At 43.2% G+C, this 16,846-nt stretch overlaps 1 protein-coding gene across 1 annotated transcript in view; it reads right to left on the minus strand.

Annotated features, from left to right (window-relative positions):
• DSCAM (DS cell adhesion molecule) overlaps window positions 1–16,846 on the minus strand; it is a 1,000,736-nt gene that overhangs the window by 455,170 nt on the left and 528,720 nt on the right. The window contains exons 8-10 of the mRNA XM_069202587.1: window positions 15,189–15,464; window positions 9,386–9,664; window positions 3,426–3,545 (exon numbers count right to left, since the gene is read on the minus strand). Coding sequence (XP_069058688.1) covers window positions 3,426–3,545; window positions 9,386–9,664; window positions 15,189–15,464 — 675 coding nt within the window. The remainder of the gene's footprint in view (window positions 1–3,425; window positions 3,546–9,385; window positions 9,665–15,188; window positions 15,465–16,846) is intronic.

The raw sequence follows: 16,846 nt of genomic DNA on the forward strand, positions 1-16,846 counted from the left end.
AGCAGGATGTTCTTGAAGATTTGTGGTGGGCAAGGGTCAGAAGGGCAACCAGGTCTGCTTGCTTCGACCAAATCCATAAATTCATCCTGGGATATTTGTTTGAAAGACTGTAGAGGTTGGGATGGTTTAACAAATGCTTAACACTACTCCTTTGATAAGCCTACTGCTCGACCACACTACCACAAAATAGAGCATTAGTATTATCTCTTTTTGCCACTATCTTACCTCTAAGGGGAACCCTTGGACTCTGTGCATACTATTCCTTACTTTGAAATAGTGCATACAGAGCCAACTTCCTACACATGACTTCAGAATTTTGTTATTAAATATCTTCTCCTCACAAATGAACATGACTGGTTTGAGCAAAGGAAGATTCCAGACAGTGGCAGTTATGCAAAACAATCTGCATCAGATGCCACAAAAGTCACAAAACAAAAGGGAATTAGAGCCATATGTACGAACACATTTCCCCATAGACACAGAATGGGCAAAACTGCTTCTACATCTGGCCCTTAGCGAGACAGGGGACAATCCATTAGGATGCCAACATAAAAACAGCTGGGAGGGGATTACAATAAAAAAATATATATATTGCTATCACTTGGTAAACACTTACTGTGTTGCATTTTTCAATAAGCAGCCGAATTTCAGGTTTCACTTTCGCAATGATTTCTACAAGTTTCTGGTTGCTCTTCAACATTCCATTTGACATCACAAACACTTTAGTGTCGGATAAACAGTCTTACATGCTGCCTGCGCTCCCGCAACACTATACACGAGTAGCAACTCGCACCCCTGCGGCGCTCCACACGCTGCCTGCGCTCCTGCAACACTATACACGTCTACAACTCGCACCCCTGGTGCACTCCACACGCTGCCTGCACTCCTGCAACACTATACACACGAGTAGCAACTCGCACCCCTGCAGTATTCAACACGCTGCCTGCGCACCAGCAACACTATACACGAGTAGCAACTCGCACCCCTGCAGCGCTCCACATGCTGCCTGCGCTCCTGCAACACTATACACATGAGTAGCAAGTCGCACCCCTGCAGCATTCCACACGCTGCCTGCACTCCTGCAACACTATACACGAGTAGCAACTCGCACCCCTGCGGCCCTCCACACGCTGCCTGCGCTCCTGCAACACTATACACGAGTAGCAACTCGCACCCCTGCGGCACTCCACACGCTGCCAGCGCTCCTGCAACACTATACACGAGTAGCAACTCGCACCCCTGCGGCACTCCACACGCTGCCAGCGCTCCTGCAACACTATACACACGAGTAGCAACTCGCACCCCTGCAGCATTCCACACGCTGCCTGTGTTCCTGCAACACTATACACGAGTAGCAAGTCGCACCCCTGCAGCACTCCACACGCTGCCTGCGCCCCTGCAACACTATACATGAGTAGCAACTCGCACCCCTGCAGTATTCCACACACTGCCTGCGCTCCTGCAACACTATACACGAGTAACAACTCGCACCCATGCGGCATTCCACACGCTGCCTGCGCTCCTGCAACACTATAGGCAAGTAACAACTTGCACCCCTGCAGCATTCCACACGCTGCCTGCGCCCCTACAACACTATACACGAGTAGCAAGTCGCACCCCTGCAGCACTCCACACGCTGCCTGCGACCCTGCAACATTATACACGAGTAGCAACTCGCACCCCTGCAGTATTCCACACACTGCCTGTGCTCCTGCAACACTATACACGAGTAACAACCCGCACCCCTGCAGTATTCCACACGCTGCAAGCACGTTCACTGCCTGCAGCCAACACTCGGGCAACATTTGCTTTTACCCACACCCCGCAACAGTTACACGCTGCGCTCCTGTCGTTGTACCTGTGGTGAGTTACTGGGTTGCAAATTTGAAAACATGTAGGCAGGAACCTGATGACCCCACCAAAGCTGCCGGGAGACGCACCAATCGCTGATGTCCGACAGTCCGAAATCTGTAAAACTACTTCAATGAGCCGGTTCCGTTTTACAGCTTTTTAGAATTCCTACACATTCCCAATACTATTCCCAGACAGCTGTTTCAATCACTGGTTTCCAGGCATTCTGCTGGGAAAGTGATGTGACAAATATTCCCAGTCTCCCATTCCCCCACTGCAGAATTTTACATAGCCTATACTTAAGCACTGGAGAAATAGTGCAAATGTACTTTGTTTTTCCTACATAGCAAACATCTTCCTGTTTTTCCTTATACTTAACCACTCCACCCAACTACAAAGTCTCCCTTTGGTAAAGTGAAGGGAAAAGGGAAAACAAGTTTATTAAACTCGTAAAAAATATCAGTCAAAATATTTTTATGCTACATATTTATATAAATTAAGCTTCTATATATTTATTTTAAATGAAGAACAAAGGATCAAAAATGTTACAGCAACATAACTAAAATAAAAATGAATTTAAATAGATTAACTTAAAATAAAATTATTTTTCTTGCATTTAAGTTAGATCGTAAATTCCCATCAGAAGTAAAAAAATAATAATTTGTATTATGTAGTGTCAATTATTAAATTTAGTATAAAAATAATTCAAAAGTAATGTAAAAAGGTATTTTAGATTTAAATAATACATATGTATTAATTTTATATTTTTGACATTAAATTATATGTAATTATGTTTTCAACTATTTTAATCAGTTAAAATAATTTACCATTATTTTCTATGATGTTTTATTTTAAGTTACTACCTCACTTTATTTCTATGGGAGGATGTTGATAGTACCAGTGGTTGGCCATGTGTGGCGCTGGACTTACTTCAGCTCTGAGCTGGAGGGATTTACTACCATTTTGGGTTGCATTTTGGTTGTAGTAACTTTAGAAGGGCAGTTTGTAAATAGTAATGGGATTACGCTTTTGTGGTTGGGTATACTGTCCTACCTATACCTCTCTAGTCCTTCCTTAACCCTTCAGTACTTTTCCTTAAACCCCTCCTCTTTAGAAATATTCCCCATTTTCCAGACACTCCCACGTCCCCTCCCCCACTTAATGCTAAAACGTATACTTACCTGTGCTCAGACGCCTCAGTTGGGGTGGAGATCTCCACACAGAAAAGATAGGAGAGGTGGTGGTGGAAATGACACACACAAATTTGTAAATAGCATTTTGTAGTACCTTTATAGTACTTCTTTAGTACTACAAAATGTGCCACAAAATGCAGTTTGTGACTAGGCCCCATAGTGTTTTAAAAATTGTACTGTTCACATTGCATATTTTTTTTTTCTGTTCTTCTGATGCACTGGGTTTAATGTGACACACTTTTTCTTCCAGACACTTGGAACATCACACCTCCATTCACTGACTTCCAGACACATTGAATATCTACCGAACCTAAAAGGAATTTTCAGAAAATGGTAGCATTGCACAAGACAACAAAGAGTGGGCATTTTTAGAAAAGTTACCTTTTGAATACTGCCAGACGATGGTTGGTACAGGATAGCCCTCGGCAGAGCAGTTCAGGATCACAGCTTTCCCATAAATCCCATCTTGGTCGCTGGGTTGGACCACAAATCTCGGAGGAACTAAAAGTAAGGAAGAAGAATGAATACAGTATCACTTGTTGATCCTAAAATATAATTTAGAAGGTGATCATGCCACAGACAGTTGATCAATGGCCTCGATTTTTAACATCAAAAAGTAGCCAGATGTACCTACTAAAGAGAAAGAAAATCCATTTTTGACAAACATGATATTAAGTAAGATGGACGCAGTCAAGAGGCCATGAGTAAACAAGTGTTTTCTGTGTCTTACATTTAAAATCCCTAAAACCACCTGCCTTTCATATTTATGCAATAAATTGTGAAACTTTAATTCTGCCTACAGAGCTTTGATAATGCACTCCACCTCTGTATCCTGGGAGGTAACCTCCTACTGATGAAGGCTACAGGTTGATCCAGTCCCTCTTCTTTTAGCTGTGAGAGAACAACCCTTATGCCATGTTCTGAGGCATCTGTCTGCACAATTAACTCTTGGGAGAAGTCTGGGGCCTTAAGCATGGGTGCTGTGTACATGGCCTCCTTCAGGGTGTCAAAAGCTTTATGCCACGCCTCTGTCCAGGTCACCTGGCATGACTGCATCTTTGAATCCAGAAGCCAGCTCTTTCAAGGGTGCAACGATGGTGCCATATCCCTTGTCAAATCTCCTGTAATAACCAGTGAAGCCTAGAAGGCCCTCACCTCTGTCTGTGTCTTGGGGGTACCCAAGCCAGTGTGGTTTCATTCTTGGCCTAGGGGGGCTGCACCTTGCCTCCTCCCTCTTGGTGACCCAAGTTGGCCACTGAACCCGCCCTATCTAGCACTTACTGGCCTTGATAATCAGGCCTGCCCCCTGCCGGGCCTGAAGTACTTCCTTGAGGTGGCAAAGGTGGTCCTCCCAGCTAGAACTGAAGACCACAATATCATCTAGATAGCCAGCACTGATGTTCTCCAACCCAGCCAGGACCTGGTTGACCAACCTCTGGAAGGTAACAAGGGTGTTCTTCTACCCGAAGGGCATTACCCAAAATTGAAAGTGCCCTTCTGGGGTAAAGAATGCAGACCTCTTTTTTTAACCCTCTCAGTCAAGACAATCTGCCAGTACCTAGACATTAAGTCGAACGTGCTGAGGAACTTGGCAGCTCATAGCTAATATATAAGCTCATCAGGTTGAAGGATGAGGTGCGTGTCTGATGACCGCATTGAGCCCACAGTATTCCACACAGTACCTAAGTTCAGGGGTGACACCTGGAGAGGCGGCCTTGGGGTCCCACACCACTGGGCTGGACCAAGGGCTGTTTGAGAGCTTAATAATTCCTAATACCAGCATCTTGGAGAGGTCTTCCTTAATGCAGGCTCTCACCATGTCAGATTCCCTTCATTGACACACTGTGGTGAATACCAACATACCTCTTGGATTGGACTATAAATTGAGTTATTGGCTTTTGGTCAATAGGGTGTTTACAATCACTTCCTGGGTCCTCAGATGTGATTTTTTACATATTTATGTTATGTGATCTGGGGGATAATGTGCAGTATTGATGACCGTAAGATATATATATTTCATGCATCCATAATTCATCTGAACAGTAAGGATGTGTATGTGGCATTTATTAAAAATGGGATCTATTTGACCATTGTGATTTAACATTAATACTACTTACTAGGTTGCCCTGTCTATTTGTGATTAACTTTCTAAAAGTGGCATTTTCTTAATTGCAATTTAATATCCAGCTTCACTATAAGGTGTGATTTTAAATTGTGATTCTAGAGATACCAAACTCGAACAATGTAGCTTTCCCAGATTGTGAATTACACTTATAAGATGTAATAATGCAATCTTAATGTTAACCTATGAGAGAGATAGGCCTTGCAGTGGTGAAAAACAACTTTGTGAGTTTTTCACATCTAGGACACGTAAAACATAAAAGTACATGTCCAATTTTTTAAATGCGCTGCACCCTTAGAGCTGTCTAGGCACTACCTTAGGGGTTACGTGGATGTATTAAAAAGGAAGGTTTGGGCCTGGCAAAAGGTTGACTTTGCCAGGTCGACATTGCACTTTAAAACTGCACACACATGCTCTGCAATGACAGGCCTGAGACATGTTAAAAGGGCTACTTGAGGGGGTGGCACAATCAGTGCTGCAGACCACTAATAGCATTTAAGTTACAGGCCCTGGGCACATGTAGTGCATATTACTAGAGACTTATAAGAAAATTTAAAATGCCAGTCGGGGATAAGCCAATCTTACCATGTTTTAGGGAAAGACCACAAGCACTCTAGCACTGGTTAGCAGTGGTAAAGTCTGCAGACTCCTAAGGCCAGCAAAAACGAAGTCAACAAAACAGGAGGCCTGAAGCCAAAACATCAGGGGCAAAGCACACCACCGATGGCCGGGATAACAAATGTATTTATTTATGTTTCCATGCTTTTTTGCCACATGTCTTATTAGAATTTGGCAAGGCACATATAGTTTAGAAAGAACTACACTGATTTGGTGATATCCAATGCAGTCATATTTATCCACCCATTACAAGGACGTTTTTGATTTTTGAGCCATGACTACTTAAGAAATGGAAAGTAGTCTGAAGCCTGTACATTTATATTGATGTGGGATATTAGTAGCAGATTAAATACAAGACTGGCTATTGATATGTAGCATGTATTGGTGCCAGATGTTTCCAATACCCATTGAGTCCCATGATACAATCTGACTTACTATTTCCAAATTAGATGAATGCAAATAATCCTTGTATTGCTGCTACTTTAACATGATATATAAGCCAAGGTGCCATGGGGCACAGTTACATACAGTGTGGTGTAATGGCAAAAACAGGCCATTAGGGCCAGTGGATCCTGACATTTTACTACTTGTTGTTGCACAAGGGGATCCTTTGATTCTACCTCAACTCTAACTGCTGGCTTTAAGTCACCCAGGCAGAAGCCTCCTTGTCCCAGGAATTCAACAGCTACATGATAAAAAAGAAATTGACAACTCTACCTACTACTGCTCTATGGAGCAATACACTGAGCTCTTATGTCCATGCATCAATAACTCATTTAATCCTGGCTTTAGATTTGCAGACTGGAAGTTGTACTTCTGTTTAGCCAGTTATCAAATCAGGACTGTAAGACACAGAATGCAAGGCATAAAAGTGGACTGCATGAGGTACTGACTCATGAAACTAAGAAGCCTAAGAGCTCAGCTGTTAGACCTGGCTTCTTTGGTGTGGTTGCAACTAACTTTTTGCCTCTACTTCCCAGGTTGTTGCTGTGTGCTGGACTCTGTTTTTGCGACTCTGGGCACTTTACCAGTGCTGACCAATGGTAAAGTGCAAGTGCTCCCTATGTGTAAATTGTATGTGAAATTGGCTTTTCCATGATTGACATATTTGATTTACTAGTAAGTCCCTAGTAAAGTGCACTAGAGGTGCCTAGGACCTGTAAATCAAATTCTACTAGTGGGCCTGCATCACTGGTTGTGCCACCCACATGAGAAGCCCTGTCAACATGGCTCAGACCTGCCGCTGCAGTGTCTGTGTGCAATTTTAAACTGCCAATTCGACCTGGAAAACGTACCCACTCGCCAGGCTAAAACCTTCCCTTTTTATACATGTAAGGCACCCCTTAGATAGGCCCTAGGTAGTCCCATGGGCAGCGTCCCATATATGTTAAAGGTGGGACATGTACTGATGTGTTTTACATGTCCCAGCAGTGAAATACCTCCAAATTCGGTTTCCACTGTTGCAAGGCCTATCTCTCTCATAGGTTAACATGGGGGCTGCCTTTAAATAGCCTTAAAGTTCAGTTTCCATTTGAGAGTAGACAGAGATGTGGAGTTTGGGGTCTCTGAACTCACAATTTAAAAATACATCTTTTGGTAAAGTTGTTTTTTAAATTGTTTGACAATGCCACTTTCAGAAAGTGGGCATTTTCTTGCTTAAACCATTCTGTGACTCTGCCTGCTTGTGCTTTCCCTGTCTGGGTCAGACTGACAGGTGGGCTGTTTGTGAATCCCCTCTAGACAGTGACACAAAGGGAGCTGGGGTGTAGCCTGCATATCCAAATGAGCCATCTGGGCTAGAGTGGAGGGAGGAGTGGCCATTTACACCTGAATGGGCTGTGCCTGCCCTCACACAATACCGCCTCCAACCCCCTGGTGTGAGTCTGGAGCCAGGCCTGGGCAAGGAAAGATCTTGTGAACAACAGTGACTTACCTCTGAAGTTTGCCTTCCTCAAAGGCAGAAAGGGGTATAAGTAGTGGACCCAAAACCCCAGATTTTTAAATCACTTCTGGATTCCAGAGGAACCTCTGCCAAGGAGAAGAGCTGAAGAGCTGTGGAGAAGTGCTGCCCCTGCCTGTGACTGTGCTTTCTTGGGCTATCCTGCAGTTGCTGCTTCTGCCTGTGAAAGGGGACGAAGACTCGATTTTGTTGTGCATTCCTGTTGAGAAGAATCTCTAAGGGTTGGACTGAGCTTGCCTCCTGTTTTGAAGTCTCAGGGCCATCAAAGACTTCCTCTGCCAGCACCCGGACTCTCTGCTGAGACTCCTGCCTTGCCAAGTGGTGCTCCATCCAGTCCCTGGGCCCTTGAAAGGTGAAGATGGTGATGCACCACCTGCAACGAGGCTGAAAAATGATGCGTCATCTGCTTCGTGGCTAGAATTGGTGCTCCACTTGCATCGGGGCTGAGAGATCAGTGCATCGTGGCTGGAGAAACAACGCAACACCCGCTTGCGGCTGCTGATAATGATGCAAACCCCACGCAGCGTGGTTTTCTAACACCGTGCAACCAGATTTCTCAAGAATCATCGCTGGGGGCCAAAGTCATCGTGAACCTGCACAGATCCGAGGTGCCCTGTCCAGAAATCGACGCATCACTCTCTTGCGAGGGAGAAAAATAACACATCACCTACCCGACTGGAGAAGAAACAATGCACAGCCTCACTTGCGAGTAAGGAATCAACGCATCGCTGACTCTTCCGATGCGCGCTTACCCGTGCAGCTTTATTTTTTACATAAACCAGGTAGTTTGTGTAAAATCAACATTTCCATTGTTTTCTATGGTGTAAGATTATGAAAATTCAGATCTTGACTTGTGTATGTTAGATTTTTGCCATTTTGGTCGTGTTTGATTTAGATAAATATAACCTATTTTTCTAAAATAATGTGGTGTCTATTTTGTAGTGTTCTCACTGGATTACTGTGTGTGTTGGTACAGACACTACACATTGCCTTTGAGATAAGCCTGACTGCTTGTGCCAAGCTTCCAAGGGGATGAGCAGGGGTTATCTTAGTGTGTATCTCCATTGCCCTGACTAGAGTGAGAGTCCCTGCTTGGACAGAGTGCAAACTGACTGCCAACCAGAGACCCCATTTTTAACATCAGCATACTCTCAGGGTGCATATAGGCTTGTGCAGCCAGTGTTTTACCAACATTTGCTTTGATTGCCTTGTGCACAGACTGCTGGTGGTAAGCAGTCAAAGATCACAGTGGGAGATGGGTGGAAATTTGGCCATCTTTAAAATAGGAGGCTGTGTGACTCTGCCCGGTGGTATCTGTGGTGTAATACTATATTTGTATGTTTCTAATTCTTTTAATGTGATAATGCATTTACTTGTTAGCACAGTACCGGGAAGCAATGATTTGTTTGACAAAAGCAGGAGAAAACACATTGCCCTCTTGCTTCTGGGATAGTCTTTTAAATTACAAACGAAATATCCGTTTTATAAAACTTAGTAAAAACAATTTTCAACATTTTAAAACTATATACCTCGAAATGGGACATGTGTTTGATGACTGGCTTCTGTTAAGCTTCAGTCACATTCGATGCACAGTGCTTACGGTGTTCTTCATTGCCCGTAACACTTTCTGTATTGCCTTACCTCTCACGATTAACTGACTTTGGTGCTCCACCGCTGCAGCATCGTTCCTGGCGATACAGGTGTAGTTGCCATTGTGCATCAGTGAAAGGTTTGAGATCCGTAAGGAGCTGGTGAAATCAATGTTGTCTATCGTAACCCCCAGGCTCGCCGGGATGGGCCTGCCATCCTTCTGCCAGGTGATGGTGATTGGCAGATCCCCTGAGACCACCACACATGGGATGAAGACACGCTGCCCAATTGAGAACCGCTGGGATTCAAAAGGCTGGATAAAAGGTGGAACTGTAAAAGGAGAAGAGAACAAGAAGGAAGTTAATACACAATATACCTTCTGGGCAACACCAGCCTCTATTATGTCACTTCCTAAGATATCTTAAAATGGAGCTCAGGAGTGTAAGGGAAATCCTTTGGTTTGGTCTAGTATGTGAACCAAAGAACCCCTACAGCACCACAAAATGTATGTTGGAATTATGGGATAAGTGAATAAGTAAGACTGAATATGTGACACAGACCCAACTCTGTCTCCATGCTCAAATAACATCAGTTAATAATGAAGAGTTAACAATAGCAACCCCCGCTTTTATTCCAGCAGGTTACAAACTACCTTGCAGTCATATTGATCAATCAAGTTGATAGTTTAGGTCTTTGTTAGAGCTTTAGAAGGGCATTAGTGCATCACAAAGGATGTTCCTGAGATACCCTTGAGAGAGAGTCATTCTTGCCTCTGCAGACTATTACAACAATTTGGCTATTTTCAATCCATCTCTGAGCAGAGATGATCTGGGCTTGTGGTGATATATGGGATTAATTACCCACTAATACATAATGTAATGAAAAGGCACGTCAACAAGGAGTGTTTTTAACCAAAGAGAGAAAAAAGGGAAATCGATTGATTTCATTTAGAAGGTGACACTGTACTCCAAAGAGCAGTATGCTTTTAGCATCTGACGGGGGTATTTTATCTCTTATTATACATGACTGTGCCATTAAAATGCCCATTATTACCTATTAGTAAATTCTTCATTTCATGCTCTTTATGTTGGAAATGTCAGAATAAATGTGACATCTGAACTTGGTTCAGAGTTTGGCAAATGGGTAACTCCATCACCAACATGACTGATGTGAAAGATATCCTGTCTATCTTATTGCAGGTGCCATAGGATGAAGTGCACAGGTTTATACACACATGAATATGCAGCTTGTAATATGCGGAAAAACAAAGGTTGCTTGATATCAGTCTTAAAACTCGCATTATATTTTGGAAAGGTGGTAAGGTGCAGATAAAATCAACCACTCCTGTACTGAACTCCAGCAGGGTAATAAACAAACACACTGCCATAGAGGTCTCCCATAGTGGTCTCCTTATGTGTGAACACTGCTTTTTTGGGAAGGTTGTAAAGTAAGACCGTCCTTCATTTGCTTAAGTGGTAGTTGGTGCATTCAACAGGAATTAAATTTCTATACCAGGCTGCCCCATGCAGCAGGTATTGTGATGCTAAAAATCAATGATTATACATAGTTACACTAGATTAGTTATGTTATTTTTATATGTCACCATTAGACATTATTAAGAAAATTTAACATATGTTTTATACATGTATAGCAGTCTTTAGTACAACATGAAACTATACCAGGATACCTTATGAAAAGCAGTGTGAACAGATCTATATAAAGGCCTATGGGATATCTCAAACGTAGGTCAAGCGTAAGAAGATGAGAAGAAAAATCTCAAAAGCTTGTGGATTTTGAAGAACAAGTTACCCCTACAGATTGTCCCTTTCAGTCTGCAGACGGCTGCACTGCTACTGTGCTGCAGACCCCAGCCCTCTGGAAAAGTGCCACTTAACTATTAATGTGGATGCCATTAGTTTTGTGATTTATGAGACAAGGGCTATTTTGTGATCCATCTATTTAAAATGTCTGCTTGGAAAGCCAGGTTTGACTCCATTCATATTAAACGTCGTCCTGCAAGAGATCTCCACTCCACCCTTCAAAGTGACCATGTACAATAGTAATGGGTCTTCTCAAGAGAAGGTCATTGGCAAACAGAGCAATGCCCAGCAAAGGTCCATGAGCTGGTGCTGGATCGTGCTGCTGGGATGTATTTGACATGGAGCTGTGCTAACTGCATCTGAGCACTTGGGGCCAGATGTAGCAAACGTTTGCGAGTCGCAAATGGCCCGAATCGCTATTTGTGACTCCGCAAAATTGGAAATGGGATGCAAAAATCCCATTTCCGACTCGCAAAAAGCGATGCGAGCCGTTACCGACTCGCAAAATTTGCGACCCCATTTTGCGACCCGCAAATAGAAAGTCGCAATTTGCGAGTCGCAAACCATATGCAATAGCAACTCGCAAATTGTGACTACCCACTCGCAAATTGCGAGTCCGTTTTTTGCGCGGTCGCAAAACGCGACCTCGCAAACAGCGGACTCGCTATCTGCGGTGCGACTCCGGGTGCGAGTCGCAATTTGTCCCCGCAAATTGTACCTGCATTCCAGTTAGCGACACGCAAATTGCGAGTCGCACATGCTCGCAAATTGCGAGTCCCTAATTTTTTTGTTCCTACATCTGGCCCTAAGTGTGAACTCTGTAATTTTGGAACACATTGAGTGGACTTTGCAGTAGTCGCAACACTCTGAAGGGTAATAGGAATGTGTACCACTTGGTTCAGGGTCACACAACTATAATATGATTTTTTCCCTTTTGAAAGCCCAGCCTTGACTTGCTGCAGAATTCGCTTGGAACATAGAAGAAAGCCCCATGCCTTCTGCACATGTCCCGTATGACTATTTGCGAAATCTGTCAGGATAACTGCCTCCCCTAGGAGCCTGATGCAAGAGGATATGTTCTCCAAAGCAGGAAAGATCCTGGAATGATAGGATTGTGCTCACCATATTAAGCCCCGGGCCAAGCAAACTGTCTGCTGAAAATCCAGTCCTGCAGACATGTGAGCTTGAATATTAGGTTTTCTGTGAAGATAAAAAGAGTGCTCCTTGCCTGGAAGAATTCCATGCTGAATTCTGGGGTACTTGGAAGAACAGAGCAGACCACATGAGCATTGTGTCAAGAGTGTCGAGTGCTGCAGAATAATCCTGGAATATTTGAAATATGCTGCAGTTCGGAAAACTCTTTGAAACTATTCTGCAACGTCTTTTTCAGAAGAGCAGTCATTTCAAGGTAACCAACTGATGCCCAGCCTTTCTGGTCCCTGTAGATTGTCCCTTTGGCTGACTGCTTTCCTAACAAGAGAAGGGAAGTATTTCACTTCTTGAGCATAGTGAGGCGCTGGCAACGCTTTGCAGAATGGTTGTGGCCCTTGCGAACAATACGGATTGTTACTTTATTCTCCAATTCTAATGTTGCCCCATTTCATGACTGTTTCTTTTTTGCTATAAATTTTGAAGTTTTTCTTAAGATTCTGTAATAATTTAGCTGATTAAATTCTAGTACTTTTAATTAAACCTAGTTTGGGTATGCCTGGACATGGATCCCATGCTCACTATGCCATAAGACTCATGTTAAACCTGACTGATGAGGCCTCAGTAGGCTTAGGTGAAACCAGCCTGGGGTTACTTGTGTTCCACCTGGAGGGGACTGGCCTGTAGTTGGGCTGCCCTGTTCCTACTGGAGAAGGATTTACATATGTCAGGTCTCTGTCGAAAGAGAAATACTGGGTGAAAAATGATGGACTAGAATGCAGCCCCAAATGATTGCCATTGGCTGAGATTAATTGAAGCAATCCATTCACCGTGTTATTTGTTGCAGTTGTGTAAGTGTGAATGGGTATGCCCAGACGAGGGTGCTGTGCTGACTGTGCCATGGGACTCAAGGTCAAGTAGGCTGAAACCAGTCTAGGGTTGTTTTTGTTCCTGTTTGCAGGGGACCTCGCCTAACAGTTTTTGTTTGGACTGTTCCTATTTAATCAAGATCAAAACTGGTTTGTATATGGCAAGTTTCCTTCTATAGTGGCATTGGGGGCGAAAACGATGGGCAGTAATGTGGCCCGAGCGATTGCCGAGGCATAGATTAGTTCCAGTAATCCAGTGCTCCACATTGATTTTTTTTACAGTTGATGCTCTAAATCCGATTGGTATGGCTAGATTTGGATCCTAGGCTCACTGTGCCACAGGACTCAAGCTATACCATACTGATGAGGCCTAGGTAGGCCGGAACTGGTCTGGGGTCGCCTATGTTCCCCTCTAGGGAAGGGGACCTAGCCAGGTAGATCAGGTTGGCCTGTTCCTTTTGGAACAGAACTAAGCAATCTACCCATCACCTTGTTGTTTGTTGTCAGGGATTAAAGTAGGCCAATCAGAGTCCCTTTTATGTCCCAAGCCCAGCCACTGCTAGCTGGATAGGGAGGCTTTGCACCTCCGTGAAAGACTGCCACACAACCCTTGTGTTTGTCTTTAGACCCTGTTCCAAGTCTTATGCCTCAACTAGGACTAACATTCGAGGTACACACGTGACCCTTCACCAGCCCACATAAAGCTCAACGAAGAGAAAATATTAAAGGTACCCTTGTTATTCATGCAGGAGTGACACTCCAGCAAAGAAGCACCTCCCAGATGCTCCTGCAAATCCCTCACCACAGTGAAACCCAGAAGCATCTGTTCTTTCAAGATACCTATGTGAGCTGTTGAATACTGAGACATTAAAATGGGAATTATTTCAGATGTCCCTGTGTCCCACTCAGTCCGGGAGGAGCAAGTGACCCCTGTGGCATACTCAGTGTTTGAGAAGGATGATTCTTGCTATCTCTGTGTTCCTCTCAGCATAATAAGAGCCAGCGAGCGGAATGCTTTCCAGGTACCCTAGTGGTTCCAAGAGAAGTTATTCTGTGGGGTGGGATTTCTTTCCAAGTAACCTGTACTTACTTGACCACAGTGAGATGCTTAGAATGATACTTTTGACACCCTGGACATTGTTGCTCCGGCAGGGCATGGCTATCCACTTTCTTCTTTCACCCCATGTCACATTAGTCTATTATAGAGCAATCTTCAAAGGATCCCGCCTTCCTGGGCCAGCACAGGTATCTCTCGCTACTAGCAGTCTCCCCTTCCTTTTTGGTGTCGATAGACCACGTTTAGGCAATGATAGTGTCAGATTCCTCCTTTTTACATCCCTTTAAAGCCTGTGCAGACTTTTCCATGACCCTTTTCATGGTTTGGTACCAGAATATCGTGGACTAAATATCTTCTGACAAAAATATTGTTTCACTAAATATCATTACAAACAAATCGGCCTGTTGGAGTTAAAAGTCCACACCTAAAGTAATAATATTTTTGTAGCAGGTATTTAGGACACAACATTTATGTCAGTCAATATTTTTGCTAACACAATTAGAGCATACATCCCTTTACTGTTAGACTTCAGGCCCTGGAGTGACTCTTTTTTTGCACAGCTCTCTCACGGCTGATACACTCCTTCCTGTTTCTCAGTGCAAATCCCACGGATGGTGTGGCTGTAGGTAGGGTTGTTCGACTTTGCTGCCCTTCGCAAACTTGGCAACGTTTAAAAAAAAAAAAAGGTTTTACAGAAGGAAAAACCTGAAGCACCTACTTATTTGCAGTCAAATTTCCGCAAACAAAATTTTGCTAGAAAAATTCTTGACAAAAACTTTTTTTTGCCATAGAAGTTTCGAGCAAAAATGTTTAGCTCATGGGATTTTTTTTTTTTTACTCTGACTTTGTCAAGTTGCAAACTCTGTCACCTTCACAATAAGTTGCCAGTATGTTTGCAATTTTGCACACTGCTACTTTTTTCAACTTTACAGTGATAGGAATTTGAGGCTTCTCCTTACCTTTCACAGTCACGTGCACACTCTGGCTGGTAGACAGCTGCGGCTGAACCAGGACGTTGCAGGTGTATTCGCCCTCGTCTACGTCCTTCTGCACATCCGACAGCTTTAGCGTCCCGTTGTTCTCGAATGCCACTTGGCGGTGATTGAAAGGAAGGAGGTTAGAGTTCTTGTACCATTTTATGGAGTAATAAGGGTAGCCAATCACACGGCAGTGAATGTAAGTGTCCCGCCCCGCTATTGCTGTCAAGTTTTTCATCGTACGGATGCTTGCTGGTCCTAGAGAAGGCACAAGGAAACTCTTGAAAATAATTAAAGGGTACACTTGCAAATGAAATGATGCTTTGCCTCATTCAGTTCTTCGTGCATACTTCGGTGTCATGGCATGCTCCCCTACTGCTGAATATTAAAATGTTACATTATTTAAGGATTAAATAATCAACTGATTAAATTAACTTAACAGAGGACAAAAATGGGACTGCATTAAATGGTTTTCATACATTCTACAATTAACATACATGAGGTGGGGAAACGCATAATACTCTACTGGATCAGGCTGGATTTCAAAGGCCGACAGATGTAAGGACTGTGTACTTAATATTTTCGTGTTTTTTGTTACCTATGGGCTATATTTATCTACCATGATGAACATGGGCTGCTGTTACTGTGGAGATAAAGCCAATTCACTTGTATGTGTTGTATATTCCAAATAATGGCAAAGCGTGAGGGAAGTCTGAGCACATTTTTTAAATCATAGTTATGATGCATAAATCTGTGAAAATTTAGTGAGCTAATTGAAATAGCTACTGGCATAAGTATAATTTTTTCCTAGGTTAGGGAGAAAGAGTAAAATGCACATCTTATTCTGAATCCTTAGATAGATATTTCCATCTAAACATGCCATGGTGTAGATTGCCTTTGTCTATTCATTACATAGATTTGTAAAGAATTATTTGTGGTAATTGATGCTGATAAACAATGTCACCTTACTGAATTGCAACGAATGGAACTGAAATGGAAAGGCTGTTCCTTGGGAGGGCGGTATAAAGTTTAAAGAGAAGTTGAGTTGTATGGCGAGAGTATATAGGATGCACAAAATGTCTTGATCTATAAATCTTTATAATTCCCTTTGGAATAACCATCTGTAGCCAGTTTATCATGTCACAAGACGGAGTATGAGTCAGGCAGAGCTGTAGTGCTCGTAAAAAACAGAGGATACTTTAGAAAAACACAGACACAAGAGTGCAGATTTTCTTTTTTTCAAGTTGGAGTTTACTCCTTTCACATATAGATCTGTATCTGCTCCTTGTGTTCTTCTGAGTCAGATTAATTTGGAAACGTTATCTCCTTGCCTTTCCCCTTCCATCTGAAACACCAACAACTGGTTTGTTTTCGTCTCTTCCTTTGTTCATCAAGTATGACCTATGTGTGCAGAAGGTCCCAGCTGTAATTGACTATGTGCCATTGTTACTTCTATGGCATTCAATTTGTCCTTGAGATCGTCAATTATTTATACAATCCTTTATCTAAATGCCTAGATTGCGAGACTAGGGGCTAGGATTGTGATGCCAAGGTAGATGATGAGCAGGACATCTTTCTCAGTCGTGGCTGTCACCGACCTACGAATAGAAGAGCAGTTGCGTGACTTGGAGATAGAAAAC

Source organism: Pleurodeles waltl, chromosome 8 (assembly GCF_031143425.1).
Source record: "Pleurodeles waltl isolate 20211129_DDA chromosome 8, aPleWal1.hap1.20221129, whole genome shotgun sequence".
NCBI classification, from domain to species: domain Eukaryota; kingdom Metazoa; phylum Chordata; class Amphibia; order Caudata; family Salamandridae; genus Pleurodeles; species Pleurodeles waltl.